General features: G+C 43.2%; 1 protein-coding gene across 3 annotated transcripts in view; it reads left to right on the top strand.

Moving 5' to 3' along the window:
- Positions 1 to 1,312: 1,312 nt before the first annotated feature.
- Positions 1,313 to 14,731, top strand: part of ADRA1A (adrenoceptor alpha 1A) — a 104,103-nt gene continuing 90,684 nt past the window's right edge. The window contains exons 1-2 of one of the 3 annotated variants that reach the window (XM_077152843.1): positions 1,313 to 1,397; positions 2,933 to 4,472. In XM_077152843.1, coding sequence (XP_077008958.1) covers positions 3,590 to 4,472 — 883 coding nt within the window. In that variant the 5' untranslated portion in view covers positions 1,313 to 1,397; positions 2,933 to 3,589. Of the gene's footprint in view, positions 1,638 to 2,932; positions 4,473 to 14,731 lie in introns of all 3 variants that reach the window. The other 2 variants (XM_077152845.1, XM_077152842.1) reach the window with 2 other exon arrangements.

Below are 14,731 nucleotides of genomic sequence, written 5' to 3'. Positions count from 1 at the left end.
GCTTTCTAAAAGAATGACTGGCAGATTTTTTTTTCCTCAAAATTTTCTAGACTTGCTGACTTTCTCACTGGTCATGAACAGAGGCTTAGTTTCCAAGATGATTAACCAGCAGACCCTTCTTCTCCAGTCACACTGGTTCCTCCACTGGCTGGACACACACCACACCACTCTACTCTGCAGCTGCTGTTGAAGTCCCTTCCTCACATTTGACTACCAATCTGAATCCTGCTTACCTTGCAAGCCCTAAATCAAGTACTGTCTTCCCGTGAATTATCCCAGAACCTCCCCATTAGTGGATTTCTCAATTTCCAATACACTTAAAGCCTACAGGGTAGCACCCTCAGTCCTAACTAAAAGGAGCTTCTGCCTTGGGTTTCAGGCTTTAAAAAATCCAGCTCTGGCCATGGCTCCCCCAGTGGCGCAAAGAGTCCACGGGATTAAGGTGACATGACCATCTGGAACTCACAATTCCCAGCCCAAAACGACTACACCACCACTTTCAGGGCACGTTAGTCTTTTTTTCTGGGTCCATTCTCACATGGGCAGACCACATGACAGGTATGTTTGCTCTGAGACCCAAGGAAATTAGCAGAAAAGAAAAGAAAGAAAATATATATGACTAGTGATGTCAGCTTTTAAAACTCCAACTATTAATAAATCAAAGAATATCAAAGAGACGGAACGCTCTTTAAAGAATAACTTTTCTTATGAAAGAGTAACATCATATGAGAAGTGAAAACGAATGTGTGGCATTTTAAAAACACTAAGCTATTTAAGAAACTACAGCAAGACTACAATACTTTTTTAATCCATTTGTTTAAAGAAATGGGAGATGGATCCTATTTAATAAAGTTTAGATATGCTCATTATTTTGGAAGTAAAATTTTATTGCAGTCGGGTTCATAGGGTCTTATCTGATTTAAATTGATTCTGTAAACATTTGCAAATAATATAACTTACCAGCATATGTGGCATTAAAATATGCTTCTTCTTGATTTTAACAGAATCTAGTGCAAGTGTTCATCGAATCAAGCTGTTGAAAGAAACTTCCCCAGGCATTTCTCTGAACACACCGTACACAGCAATATGTCTTGGGAGAGTGTCATTTTATTCCCCTGTATTTTAGAAATCAGACCATTTCTAAAAACGATTTACCACAAATAAATATTCCCTCCCAACTTTTTTTGTTTTCGGTAAAGCCAGGACCCAACCCACTCCAGGTAGGAGAAAAGAAAAATTACTGTACTTGTTGCTGCAGAGCAATACGGTAACAGCAGGAGATTACGGTACTAGCAGGGGCTACTGCTTGTGTTACGTCAGCTAGAGCTGCAAAGTTCCTTGCCGTTCTTTGCTGGTGTGAGGAGCTGAATATTAAAACGGTGACTGTGGAGTTATTGGTGGGTTGATTTTTTTTTTTTTTCCTATTTCACTCTTTTTAAAAAAATCTCCAGGTAAAGTGATAGCGAGCCAGGAGCTTAGAGACATCCGTGGTGGATGGGGTGAGTCAGCTGGCGCAAAAGGATTAAGCTCTGGTCCTTCAAAGTAACGGTTCCCTCTCCCCCAACCAGAGGGGAGGGGGCAGGGCCGCTCCTGGGACCCGAGCCGCGTCCGCCGGGTGGCTCGCATCCGCGCTGCAGGTGAGTGAGCCACGGTACCGGGCACAGGCACCAAGCAGGGCCGGGTAAGCGAGGGGAGATCTGCCCAAGGCCACCACGGGAGATTGAGCCCCACTTTCCCCGAGCCCCTCCCGCTTCTTTCACCCGCTGCTATACCAGCACTCTCGCGCTCCCCTCTCCCCGTTTACCTTATATATTCTGTGAAGTTACCTCCTAGTTAACAAGTGTCTTTTTAACCCCTTAAGGTAGGGGAAACTGATTTCTCTAGTTGCTTGTCTTTAGGATAATCTGCAGGGTCTTAAGCTTGTGATTTTCACCGTAGCCTTTGTCGGGGGGGGGGGGGGCTGCGTCAGGGCCGAACCCCCAGAGTCTTTAGAAGGCAACGTGGACACATTCCCACTCCGCTCACTCCTGCCGGATTCGTTACAGTCAGTTTTCAGTTGTGGAAACCCGGGTTTCTTACGGAGACTGTGACCCATAGCCCAGAAAATCTGAGGGATCCCCTGTTCGGTGACGCGCGGGCAAGATTTTTACTCCTGCAAAATCCGCAGTGACTGCCGCTTGCAAAGCCCCTTCTGCAGAGGGATGCGACCCCACCCCGTCTCCAGCAGCTGGGTGCGCGGTGGCAGCGAGAGTCACCTGGGGCGGTTGACCCTGTAGCCTGCTCGGAAAGCCTGGACCGACCTGGAGTCGCGTTTAGATGCCGGCACCCGCGGGGCTTTTGCTCGGGACCTGGCTGTCAGGCTTGGCTAGTCGACAGACCCGCGCGCTCTGCCAGAGCCCAAGTGTGAATTCCTCGGGCAGGAGTGTGCGCATGGCACTGTCCCTGCGGTCTGGTCGCAGTGGTTCCCTCTCTCAGGCCGCCCCCACTAGATGACTGGGAGGCAACCTGTTCTAAGAACAACCCAGTAGATTCTCGGGATTCCACCCGGGGCGGGGGGGGGGGTGGGGGGGGGCTCGGTGCGACAGACACTCCTGCCGCAGTCACGCCTCGGGGACTTTGAGGTTTTTAATTTCGCGGTACGGGGGTCAGGCCCGCTGGACGCTGCAGCTGGGGAGGTTTATTTCCTTCGGATATTGAAGCCTGCCTGAGGCTTCGCGACCGAGCACGGAGGCGAGTTCGTAACGGAGAGGGCGCCGGGGCCGCCGCGCGCGATACGGGGTGGTGCTGCCGTCGCCGAGGCCGCGCAAAGCCGCGGCTCTACCGCAGAGGGGACGTCGCCCCCAGCCCGGGTCCCACTGCCCGTCGAGCCGGACAAGGCCTGGCTCCCAGGGCACCTGACTCACACTCATCTTTTCTCTTTGGGCTCTTTCAGGAGGACGCGGGCACCGACGCTCCGCAGCCGCCGCGGTCTCGGCAAACCTTTCACACCCCTGTCCTCCCACCCGTCCTCCTAGAATCTGGACCTAGTCGGAGCCTCGTCCTCTGCAGCCGCGGGACAGCCAAAGCGGCCGTCGCTGAGGTCGGGGAGCAGCGCCCGGATGATGGAGTCCCCCCGCCTTTGAGCGTCAAAGGCAAACCCTTACTTGCCTGTGGTTTCGTGGCAGACTGGCGCTGGATTTTTGCAATTCAAAATTATGTGTAGAGTGCTGAACTAGAAAAGCGGGCTCAAGTAAATCTCGGATTGCATTTTGCAACGCGGCTCCTCAAACTTCTAGCCAAGCCTCGGGTAGGGAAGGAGTCGGCGCCCAGGTTCAGCGCAGCGGGTGGAGAGTCCGCGGGTGGCCCCGCATCTCTGGCTATGTCGTCTGTAAAGCCTTGCCCCTTTGCGTGGCCTTCTGAGGTTTGCCAGGGCTGGCTGGCGTTGATTTCCACCCGGGCTCTCTGTCTCACCCCCAGCCAAACCGTGCGGGCAGGACTTCCCCGAGCCTAGACCCTTTGACTCTCTGCTCCCGCGCTCCCGCGCTCCCGCCTCTGTCCCCGCCCGGGGGTGGCCTCGAGAGCGGGACCTCGCCCGGTCCCGGCTAGGACCATGGTGTTTCTCTCTGGAAACGCATCGGACAGCTCCAACTGCACCCACCCGCCGCCACCGGTGAACATCTCCAAGGCCATTCTGCTCGGGGTGATCTTGGGGGGCCTCATCCTGTTTGGGGTGCTGGGGAACATCCTGGTGATCCTCTCTGTGGCCTGCCACCGGCATCTCCACTCGGTCACTCACTACTACATCGTCAACCTGGCCGTGGCCGACCTCCTGCTTACCTCCACGGTGCTGCCCTTCTCCGCCATCTTCGAGATCCTGGGCTACTGGGCCTTCGGCAGGGTCTTTTGCAACATCTGGGCGGCGGTGGACGTCCTGTGCTGCACCGCGTCCATCATGGGGCTCTGCATCATCTCCATAGACCGCTACATCGGCGTGAGCTACCCGCTGCGCTACCCTACCATCGTGACCCAAAGGAGGGGACTCATGGCTCTGCTGTGCGTCTGGGCGCTCTCCCTCGTCATCTCCATCGGGCCTCTGTTCGGCTGGAGGCAGCCGGCCCCGGAGGACGAGACCATCTGCCAGATTACCGAGGAGCCGGGCTACGTTCTCTTCTCGGCGCTGGGCTCCTTCTATGTCCCGCTGGCCATCATCCTGGTCATGTACTGCCGCGTCTACGTGGTCGCAAAGAGGGAGAGCCGGGGCCTCAAGTCCGGTCTCAAGACCGACAAGTCGGACTCGGAGCAGGTGACGCTGCGCATCCATCGAAAAAATGCCCCCGCGGGGGGCGGCGGGGTGCCTAGCGCCAAGAACAAGACGCATTTCTCAGTGAGACTCCTCAAGTTTTCCCGGGAGAAGAAAGCGGCCAAAACTCTGGGCATCGTAGTGGGCTGCTTCGTTCTCTGCTGGCTACCTTTTTTCTTAGTGATGCCAATTGGTAAGTCTTTACAACACCTCAGCCAGGTACTTAGGTATCTTCACCCTCTTCCCCTGTTGCTATCCCAGACTCACAGTCTGGGTGAAAGAGGAAGGACCTGCACTGCATACAGCAAAGCTAGAGGGAAAGGTTGGAAAGTCTCCCGTGTAGCTGGGAATTTTCATTCTCTTTCTACACATTTCTATTATGACCTAAAGCACTTTTTCAAACACTGAAAAGTGGCTTCCAACTGATGCAGATTAATTGGTCTGCTTAATAAGAATGTCAGCTTTTCTTAATGCCTTTAACCTTATGTTTAAACGAAATGCATTCTGCCCTTTTGAGTCTTTCAGCAGACACTTCCCAGGGACTATGAAATGCCACTTTAACCTCTGCTATGAATTTTAAACTCCCTTGGCCTGAAAATAATCACTGTGCTTATTCTGGACAAATGTACCATTTTATTATTAGATCAGATTGTTTATAAGGCTTAATTATAATGGTCTGCTTATGTTCGCTACCTGTGCTCATTTTATTTTCTGGATTCCACGTGGAAGAAAGTATGGTGAAACACTATCAGGAAGACTATAAAGGATTTTATGTCCAAACTAACTTAAACTCTACAGAATTCATCATACTGTTTCCAATAAGTATATTTAATCCTTCGTTTTAATAGTAAGTATGAAAACAAACACCATGCTTATCCAGAATCATTCAGGAAGTTGCAGATGACATTGTTTGAAAATAATACAATGATGTTAACAAATCCAATTTCTGCAGATGCTAAATTAGCTGTTGTCATAACTAATTAGCTTGTTATGAATAGCAGCAAGCTGATCCTCTTGGAATAGTCATCTATCTCTGACAGGCCTTCAATGAGATTGCAAAATGGTTGTTTGCTATTTTTAGTTTGTGAGCTCAAATATAGACCCACACTTTGGTTACCTACTAGCAACAAAAAGTCAAGATAAAAATTAATAAAAGTCGGTGTCCACGGCTTTAGGACAAAATTTAATGGCATGTACTTAAAGTACTTTAATTTGCAACTCTGTATAATAACAGCTGTTATTATTTTTGAGTGCCAACAATGTTCCACACGTTTTACCAGGCACTTTATTTCATCAGGTCTCTCAACAACTCAGTGAAGTATGCATTATCATCTTGAAACCCACAAGTGGGGAGAGGGAATTCTTTAGGCACTAGAACTGCGCTGGCTAATCCCATAACCACGTGTGGCTATTTAAGTGCAAATGCAAATGAATAAAATTAAATTAAATTAGTTTTGGTCCCACTAGCCACATTTCAAGTTCTCAGTAGCTGCAGGTGGCTAGTGGCTACTTGTTTGGGACTGCAGAAATGTAGAACATTTCTGTCGTTGTAGAAGTTTTTGTCTGACGCTGCTGCTCAAAAGGTCTTTTGTAGCCCACTCCTTGGACTTCAACTGTGTCCATCATTATTGTTTACTCTGCTCATGAAAGTAAATCACAGCTTTGAATTTATTTCTATAATGCTCTACCTGAGCATTTTACCTGCCTATCTGCATCCCATCTCTGGCTTCTTTCTGAAGTTTGCACATGTATTCATTTATCCACTCACTTGAAAAGTTTGTGATGGGGCAGAAAACTAGATCAAATTAGGGGACATACAAAGCTAGATGGTAGAAAGAGTCCAGAGAATGATAGCTGACCTGGGAGTCTGGGACTTCTGTTGGTGACTGCCAACACAGGTGTATGAGAACTGATGTCCTCTCCGGGAAGGTGGACGCTCTGATTTAACTATAGCCTCCCTCTTGGAGTTGGTCTCTCAGAGAGGTGTGATGTTAAGATGAAGATGTCATGGTTGGAGGGACATTGCGGTAAGAAAGGAGCCCTTGGAAGCAATGGGTTTGATTTAAATCCTAATAAGTGCATGTAATCAGAAGGAAACTGAAAACATGTAGTTAACAATATCCTACTAGGCTGCTCAGCAGGGCAAAAGATCCATAAACCCACTAATCTGTGGCTGAGCTGTTTCCTCTTGACACCAGATGAATAAGAGACTATCTTTTCCAGCATACCGTGTCTGTTTAATAAATATGAAGCACTATGTTAGGCAGTGAGAATAAAAATATGAGTAAAAGAACTTCCCTTGCCTCAAGAGCCTCACAATTTAGATAAAGAGACAAGATTGTGATCAAAAATAATTATGGATCTGAGATCAGTGCATATCCCATTGTAAATATCCTATGTATCCTATTGTATTAAGCATGCTCAAGGCAGGTGAGCTCTTAAGTATGACAGATACTTTCTTGGAAAGGAGAGATTATCAGTCTTCTCTAGGCTGCCAGAGAGCAGTAGGATTAGAAACTGAAAGCAGCTGCGGAGATGAGAGTGGTATATAAAGCTGAGAAGTAAAGCCCCTACGTACTCAAGAGGACCCAACCAGGATAACCAAGTGAATACCACTAAACTCTATTACCAAAGATGCCTCCTCTACCTTGTGAGAAGACTGTGTCTCCTCGCTACTCCATACTTCTCTCCTTCCCAAGTTCCTCCCTACCCAGTCTTGGCTTCTTTTTGGACTGAATAGTGTAAGTGTAGGTAGGAATCTAGCTTGCCTGCTCCTAAGTCAAATTTTGTTAGTCTTGTTTCCTTTTTGCATCCTAAATGTTTGGTTAAAATTCAGAACCTGTTGAGTAGGTGGGTGGGTGTATGTGTCACATCTGAGGTTATTAGCCATTTATAACTTAGAGTGAATAATTTTAAAAACAAATTAATTATGGAGATGAGTACTGAAAATATGGAGGTGTCCACTTTCATCACGTGATTGACAATGAAGGGTACAAATGTCCCTTCCAGGGAGAGTCTGATGCCGAAATGTGTGGATAGTCTTGCCAATTTTTAAAAGATATTTTTTATTATGAGAAAAATATACATATACAAAAAAGCAATAGATTTGAAAGTACATTTTAACAGGTAGCTATAGAACAGATTTATTTATTTATTATGAGAAAAATTATGAGATATATAAATATATCTCATAAATATATATTATGAGATATAAATATATATTATGAGATATAAATATAAATATATATATAAATATATAAATATATATTTATATTATATTAAATATAATATATAAATATATTTATATATTTATATATAAATGTATAAATATATATTTATATTATATTAAATATATAAATATATATTATATCTCATATTATATTATGAGATATAATATATATAAATATATATTATTGAGATATAAATATTATATGAGATATAAATATATATTATGAGATATTATGAGATATATTATGAGATATATTTATTTATTATGAGAAAAATATACATATACAAAAAAGCAATAGATTTGAAAGTACATTTTAACAGGTAGTTATAGAACAGATTTCAAGGTTTGTCATGGGTTCCACAATTTGCCAATTTTATCCTTTTGTTCAGAGCTCACTAGTCCCAGAGGCAGTGTGCTCAGGTGGAAAAAGTGTTGACTTGATATCCAAGCCTGGGCTTTCTCTTTCATAAAATAGGGAAGTAATAAATGTCAGCTGCCTAGCATAGTGCCTAACACAGAACAGATGGCAGAAAAGGCTAATCCTGTCAGGATTCATATGACTGACAGGTCATTACTGATGGATACCAGTAGAGAGATGCTGACAAGAGAGACAGATGCCCTTGGATGTCTGAGACCATCAGAAAGAAAGGGCTGAAGGGGGCAGCATTTATGAACACATTGTTATGTGTCTAAACTCATCTAAATTTTCTCATTTAAATACAGTAGTGAGCATTATTACTGAATCTAATTCCTGACTGTAATCCCTTGCTATTATCTCTAAATCAAGGGAGGCAGCTTTTGGGCAGCATGGGGGCATAGCATATGTGAGAATTCTGTGTAAACAGGACAGGGGACTCACAGTAGTGGAGGGGGAGAATGCATTCTAGATGGGTTGTTTGGGGAAGGTAGAGCTGGCTAAGGTTTTATTAGGTACAAACAGTGAGGAAGAGAATGATTCATTCATTCATTCAGCAAAATTAATTGAGAGAATACAGTGAAAGCACCATCATGGCAGTGTAAGATGTTCCACAATGCAGTTCCTCCCAAAGAGTCTTTGAACAAGCAAAAACTGACAGAGCCAACTTCTTCAGAACTCTGGAAAAACAGTTTAAGTGTTGTAGTAACTGGGCAAGTGTCAAATCAAGAAAACACAGCTTTAAAAAATGGAAGAAGCTCATAGCACCGTTGTGGACCCCTCTCCTACCCCCTCTAAGTGCAGTGAAGAGAAGACCTGCACTCCCAATGTGAGGCCCTCACTCGGTTCTAGTGGGAACAGAGTGACCTTTATGAGCATACTATTGCAGTGCCTATATGTTGATGCCAGTCTATCAGGTAGCAACCTGAAAAACTGAAGGAAGAAACTCTCTTCTGGTTTACCCTCCCAAAACTTGCCCTGCAGGCAGAAGCATCTTGCAGCCAGCTAAAACAGGGTAAAAAACAATTAAATCAAAGTAGCCTGGGGCAAAGGATCACTTCTGTAAGTGGTATACTAGAGTACCTGGAAGAGAGGCAAACCTATTTCAGAAGAAGTAGTGGAGGCAATTGAATTCCTATAAATGGAGTTCTTAAGGACACCAGCAAGTATAAGTCCAGGACAAGAAGCAGGCTCAAAAGAGACAGAACTTGTTCAATTCCCGGACCATGCACACACACACCCAAAAAAAGACAGAACTTGCATTTCACATTTGCCTTGAGTTGATCTTCTTTATAGAATGGTTAAACTCTAAGGGACAGCGCAATCAATGCAGATCCAATTTGAAAAAGTATATTTTGAATTGGTGTATTTTGTTAGCTTTTGGTCTTCAAGGAAATTGTAGCTGGAAACAAACTTAAGGGACAGATAACTCAGGGACCAAATATCAGAGTTAACATTTGAATAATGTTAAATACATTTTAATATATTAAAATATAATATAAATATAAAAATATATTAACTATAATATATTAAAATATAAAAATTTTAATATATTAAAATGTACACTGGACAACAAAAGATTTGAAGACAGACTTCCGGGTCAAGATGGCGGCTTAACAATGTGCGTGTTTTAGTTCGTCCTCCAGAACAACTACTAAATAACCAGAAACAGTACAGAACAGCTCCTGGGGCCACGTCAGTGACCAGACACACAGCGTACCCCAGTCTGGACCAGCTGGATGGGCTGCAAGCACCCCCCCAACCATGAGTTCCCAAAGCTGCGGCGGCCAGTGCCCCTCCCCCACAGGTCGCTTCCCAGAGGGGAAAGGAAAGGACTTTACCAGCAGCAGGGACTGGGCACAATCAAACGCCAATTGTGGAACTAATTAACACATTCTGACTACTAAAAATAGGCCCCCAGCTTAGGTGAACCTGATTAAAGCGGAGGTTGCTCATTTTTGCCCTGGTGCCAAGGGGGCAGGACTAACAGAAAAAGGGGGGGAAAAAAAAAGAAGGAAACAGAGGTTTTTGTGGCTATGTATCTACAAAGGCTTGACTGCCTCTGGATACAGTGGCAGGACTTTTCAGGCTGCAACTGCCCCAGGCATAAGCAGAAGTGAGCTCTTTTGGGGCTTGTCTGGAGCCTGTGCCTTCCCCAGGGGAGGGGTGAAGCCCAACTCAGGTGGAATCCCTACGTCAAGGAATTCAGACACCAGGGCTTGGTAATTTGAAGCCATTAAAACCAGCCTACAACCTCTCCTCTGTCTCCACCATGCCCCCAGCAGGGAGAGTCTGCCAAAGTTAAAGGTACCATATCATCTTATGCTGGTGGGTCCTGCAGTCAGACAAGTGCCACATACTGGGCAGGATAAGAAAAACAGAGTCCAGAGACTTCACAGGAAAGTCTTTCAACCTGCTGGGTCTCACCCTCAGGGAAAACCGATGCAGGTGACTCTTTCCTCCTGATAGGAGGCCAGTTTGGTCTGGGAAAATCTGGCTGGGGTATATAATATCTAAGTAGACCCTCCTAAGTGTGTGGGGGGAAAAGGCACCACACAAGCAGGGCGAGAAACAAGAAAACAAGAACTGAAAAATTCTCCTCTGTGAAACAAAACTTAAGCTAAAGGTCCAGATAAAGCTGAACGGAATGTCAAAGAACAGATAGACAACAAATTCATCCAGCAAGAAAACCCTAGACAAAAGAAGTGAAAGCAATCTCCAGAATAAACTAATTAAGGTAATTAAATGCCTAGACGCCAGCAAAAAATAACAAATCACACTAGGAAAATTGAAGATATGGCCCAGTCAAAGGAACAAACCAACAATTCAAATGACATACAGGAGCTGAAACAATTAATTCAGAATGTACGAACAGACATGGAAAACCTCATCAAAAACCAAATCAATGAATTGAGGGAGGATATAAAGAAGGCAAGGAAAGAACAAAAAGAAGAAACTGAAAGTCTGAAAAAACAAATCACAGAACTTATGGGAATGAAAGACACAGTAGAAGAGATGAAAAAAAAAAAACAATGGAAACCTACAATGGTAGATTTCCAGAGACAGAACATAGGATTTCAAAACTGGAGGACGGAACATCTGAAATCTGACAAGAAACAGAAACTATAGGGAAAAAAATGGAAAAATATGAGCAGGGACTCAGGGAATTGAAAGACAATATGAAGTGCACGAATGTACGTGTTGTGGGTGTCCCAGAAGGAGAAGAGAAGGGAAAAGGAGGGAAAAAAAAATGGAGGAAATTATCACTGAAAATTTCCCAACTCTTATGAAAGACTTAAAATTACAGATCCAAGAAGTGCAGCGTACCCCAAAGAGAATAGATCCAAATAGACATACTCCAAGACATTTAATAATCAGAATGTCAGAGGTCAAAGAGAAAGAGAGAATCTTGAAAGCAGCAAGAGAAAAGCAATCCATCACATACAAGGGAACCCCATTAAGACTATGTGCAGATCTCTCAGCAGAAACCATGGAGGCGAGAAGACAGTGGGATAATATATTTAAATTATTAAAAGAGAAAAACTGCCAACCAAGAATTCTATATACAGCAAAACTGTCCTTCAAAAATGAGGGAGAAATTAAAACATTTTCAGACAAAAAATCACTGAGAGAATTTGTGACCAAGAGACCAGCTCTGCAAGAAATACTAAAGGGAACACTAGAGACAGATATGAGGACAGAAGAGAGAGATGTGAAGAGGGTAGAAAGGAAGACTATGAGTAAAGGTAAAAAGAAGGAAAATTAGATATGACATATAAAATCCAGAAGGCAAAATAGTAGAAGAAAGTACTATCCATGCAGTAATAACACTGAATGTTAATGGATTAAACTCTCCAATCAAAAGACATAGTATGGCAGGATGGATTAAAAAACAGGACCCATCTAAATGCTGTCTCTACTCAAAGGACATGAGGCCAAGGACACAAATGGACATTTACACACCAATGTTTATAGCAGCATTATTAACAATTACCAAGAGGTGGAAACAGCCAAAATGTCCATCAACAGACAGTTGGCTAAACAAACTGTGACATTTACATAAGATGGAATATTATGCAGCTGTAAGACAGAATAAAGTTATGAAGTATGTAACAACATGGATGGACCTTAAGGACAATATGCTGAGTGTGATTAGCCAGAAACAAAAGGACAAATACTGTATGGTCTCACTGATATGAACTGACATTAGTGAATAAACTTGGAATATTTCCTTGGTAACAGAGACCATCAGGAGATAGAAATAGGGTAAGATATTGGGTAATTGGAGCTGAAGGGATACAGATTGTGCAACAGGATGAATATAAAAACTCAGAAATGGACATCACAATACTATCTAACTGTAATGTAATTATGTTAAAACACTGAATGAAGCTGCATGTGAGAATGATAGAGGGAGGAGGGCTGGGGACATAAATGAAATCAGAAAGAAAGATAGATGGTAAAGATCGAGATGGTATAATCTAGGAATGCCTAGAGTGTATAATAATAGTGAAATGTACAATGTACAAATTTTAAAAATGTTTTTGCATGAGGAAGAACAAAGGAATGTCATTATTGCAGGGTGCTGAAAATAGATGATAATACTTTAAAATGTCACCTTATGTATGAGACTAAAGCAAAAAATGTTTATTTGTTACAAAATTTATATTTTGACTAGAGCATTTCCTAATATAACTCATGCAGATAGTTTGATTGAATGTCATAAGTACTTGGAATCTCAGGTAGGACCTGAGATTTTGTTGGTTTGTCCAGAGTGATGCCCCAATGAATCCCAGAGTGATTTGATCAGTGACTGGAAAAGTATTTGCAAGCCCCCTTTGGGGAATGGTGAGAGTGGGGTGAAATTCAACTTCCCCAAGTTGAATTCTTGATATTCTCACAAGCAGTGTGGACAACCAAAGCTATAGGCTGAGCCCCCAGTCTTGGGGTTTGTTCATATGAAACTTAACCCCACAAAGGATAGGTCAAGTCTACTTAAAATTTAGGCCTAAGAGTCATCCCCAAGAGAGCCTCTTTTGTTGCTCAGATGTGGCTTCTCTCTCCAGCCAACATGACAAGCAGTCTCACCACCCTTCCCCTCTCTGCGTGGGACATGACTCCCAGGGGTGTGGACCTTCCTGGCAACATGGGACAGAGATCCTGGAATGAGCTGAGACTCAGCATCAAGGGACTGAGAAAAACCCTAGAATGAACTGAGAATTAACATCAAGGGATTGAGAGAACCTTCTCGACCAAAGGGGGTAGAGTGAAATGAGACTAAGTGTCAATGGCAGAGAGATTCCAAACAGAATTGTGAGGTTATCCTGGAGGTTATTCTTATGCATTAAGTAGATATCACCTTGTTGTTTAAGATGTAGCGGAGAGGCTGGAGGGAACTGCCTGAAAATGTAGAGCTGTGTTCCAGTAGCCATGTTTCTTGATGATGAATGAACAATGATATAGCTTTCACAATGAGACTCTGTGAATGTGAAAACCATGTGTGTGATGCTCCTTTTAGCTACTATATCAACATAAGAGTAGAATATATGGAATAAAAATAAATAATAGGGGGAACAAATGTTAAAATAAATTTAGTTTGAAATGCTCGTGGTAAATGAAAGCGAGGGGTAAGGGGTATGGTATGTATAATCTTTTTTTCTCTGTTATCATTTTAATTCTTTTTCTAAATCAATGCAAATGTTCTAAGAAATGATGAATATGCAACTATGTGATATTAAGAATTACTGATTGTATATGTAGAATGGAATGATATCTTAATGTTTTGTTTGTTAATTTTTTAATTAATAAAAAAAGTTAAAAAAAAAAAAAGATTTGAAGACAAACAAAGAAACAGGAAATGATGGCCCATCCAAAGAAACAGAAAAAAAAAAATCCAGAAACCATCAACAAAAATATACCAGACTCTGAACGTACCAGACAAAGACTAAAAAAAAAGATGATCCTCAATATGATCAAGGACCTAAAGGGAGACAGAGAAAGAACTAACGGATATCAGGAAAACAGTGAATTAACAATATGAGAATCTCAACAGAGACAGAAATTTTTAAAAGAAACCAAAGAGATAGTGGGGTTGAAGATCAGAATAACTGAAATGAAAAATTCTCAGAAGAGTTTCAACAGAAGAGTGGAGCTGGAAGAGAAAAGAATCAGTGAGCTTGAAGAAAAGACAATTGAAATGATTTAGGCTGAAGAACAGAAAGAAGAAAGAATGAAGAAAGGTCAATGGAGCCTATGAGATCTGTGGGATACCTGCAAGCATACCAATATACACAACAGTAGTCCCGGAAGTAGAAAGAGAAAGTGGAAGAAGGAATGTCCAAAGAAATAATGGCAGAAAATTTCCTAAATTTAACAAAAGATGAGAATATGCCTGTGCTGGTTTGAAGCTGCTATGTTCCTCCATAAAAAGCCATGTTCTCTTAACCCATCCCTGTGGGGGCAGGTGTATTGTTGGATGGGACCTTTGAATTAGGTTGTTTCCACGAAGATGTGACCAGCCCATTCAAGGTGGGTCTTAATCCTCTCGCTGGAGTCCTTTACGAAAGGAGAAAAGACAGATGAATCTCAGAGAGCTCAGAGAAGCTAAGAAATGAAATCCAGAAAAAGCCTCCAGGAGAGAGAGAGCCATTGAAACCAACAGGAGAGAAGGACTAGTAGATGTCACCATGCGCCTTCCCATGTGACAGAAGAACTCCAGATGCCAGCAGCTTTTCCTCCAAGAAGGTATCTTCCTCTTTATACCTTAATTTGGATATTTTCATGGCCTTAGCACTGTAAATTTGTAACC

This window comes from Tamandua tetradactyla, chromosome 3, assembly GCF_023851605.1.
Source record: "Tamandua tetradactyla isolate mTamTet1 chromosome 3, mTamTet1.pri, whole genome shotgun sequence".
Taxonomy (NCBI): Eukaryota; Metazoa; Chordata; class Mammalia; order Pilosa; family Myrmecophagidae; genus Tamandua; species Tamandua tetradactyla.
Note: the sequence above shows the minus strand (reverse complement) of the source record. Positions and strands in the feature narration are given on the sequence as shown.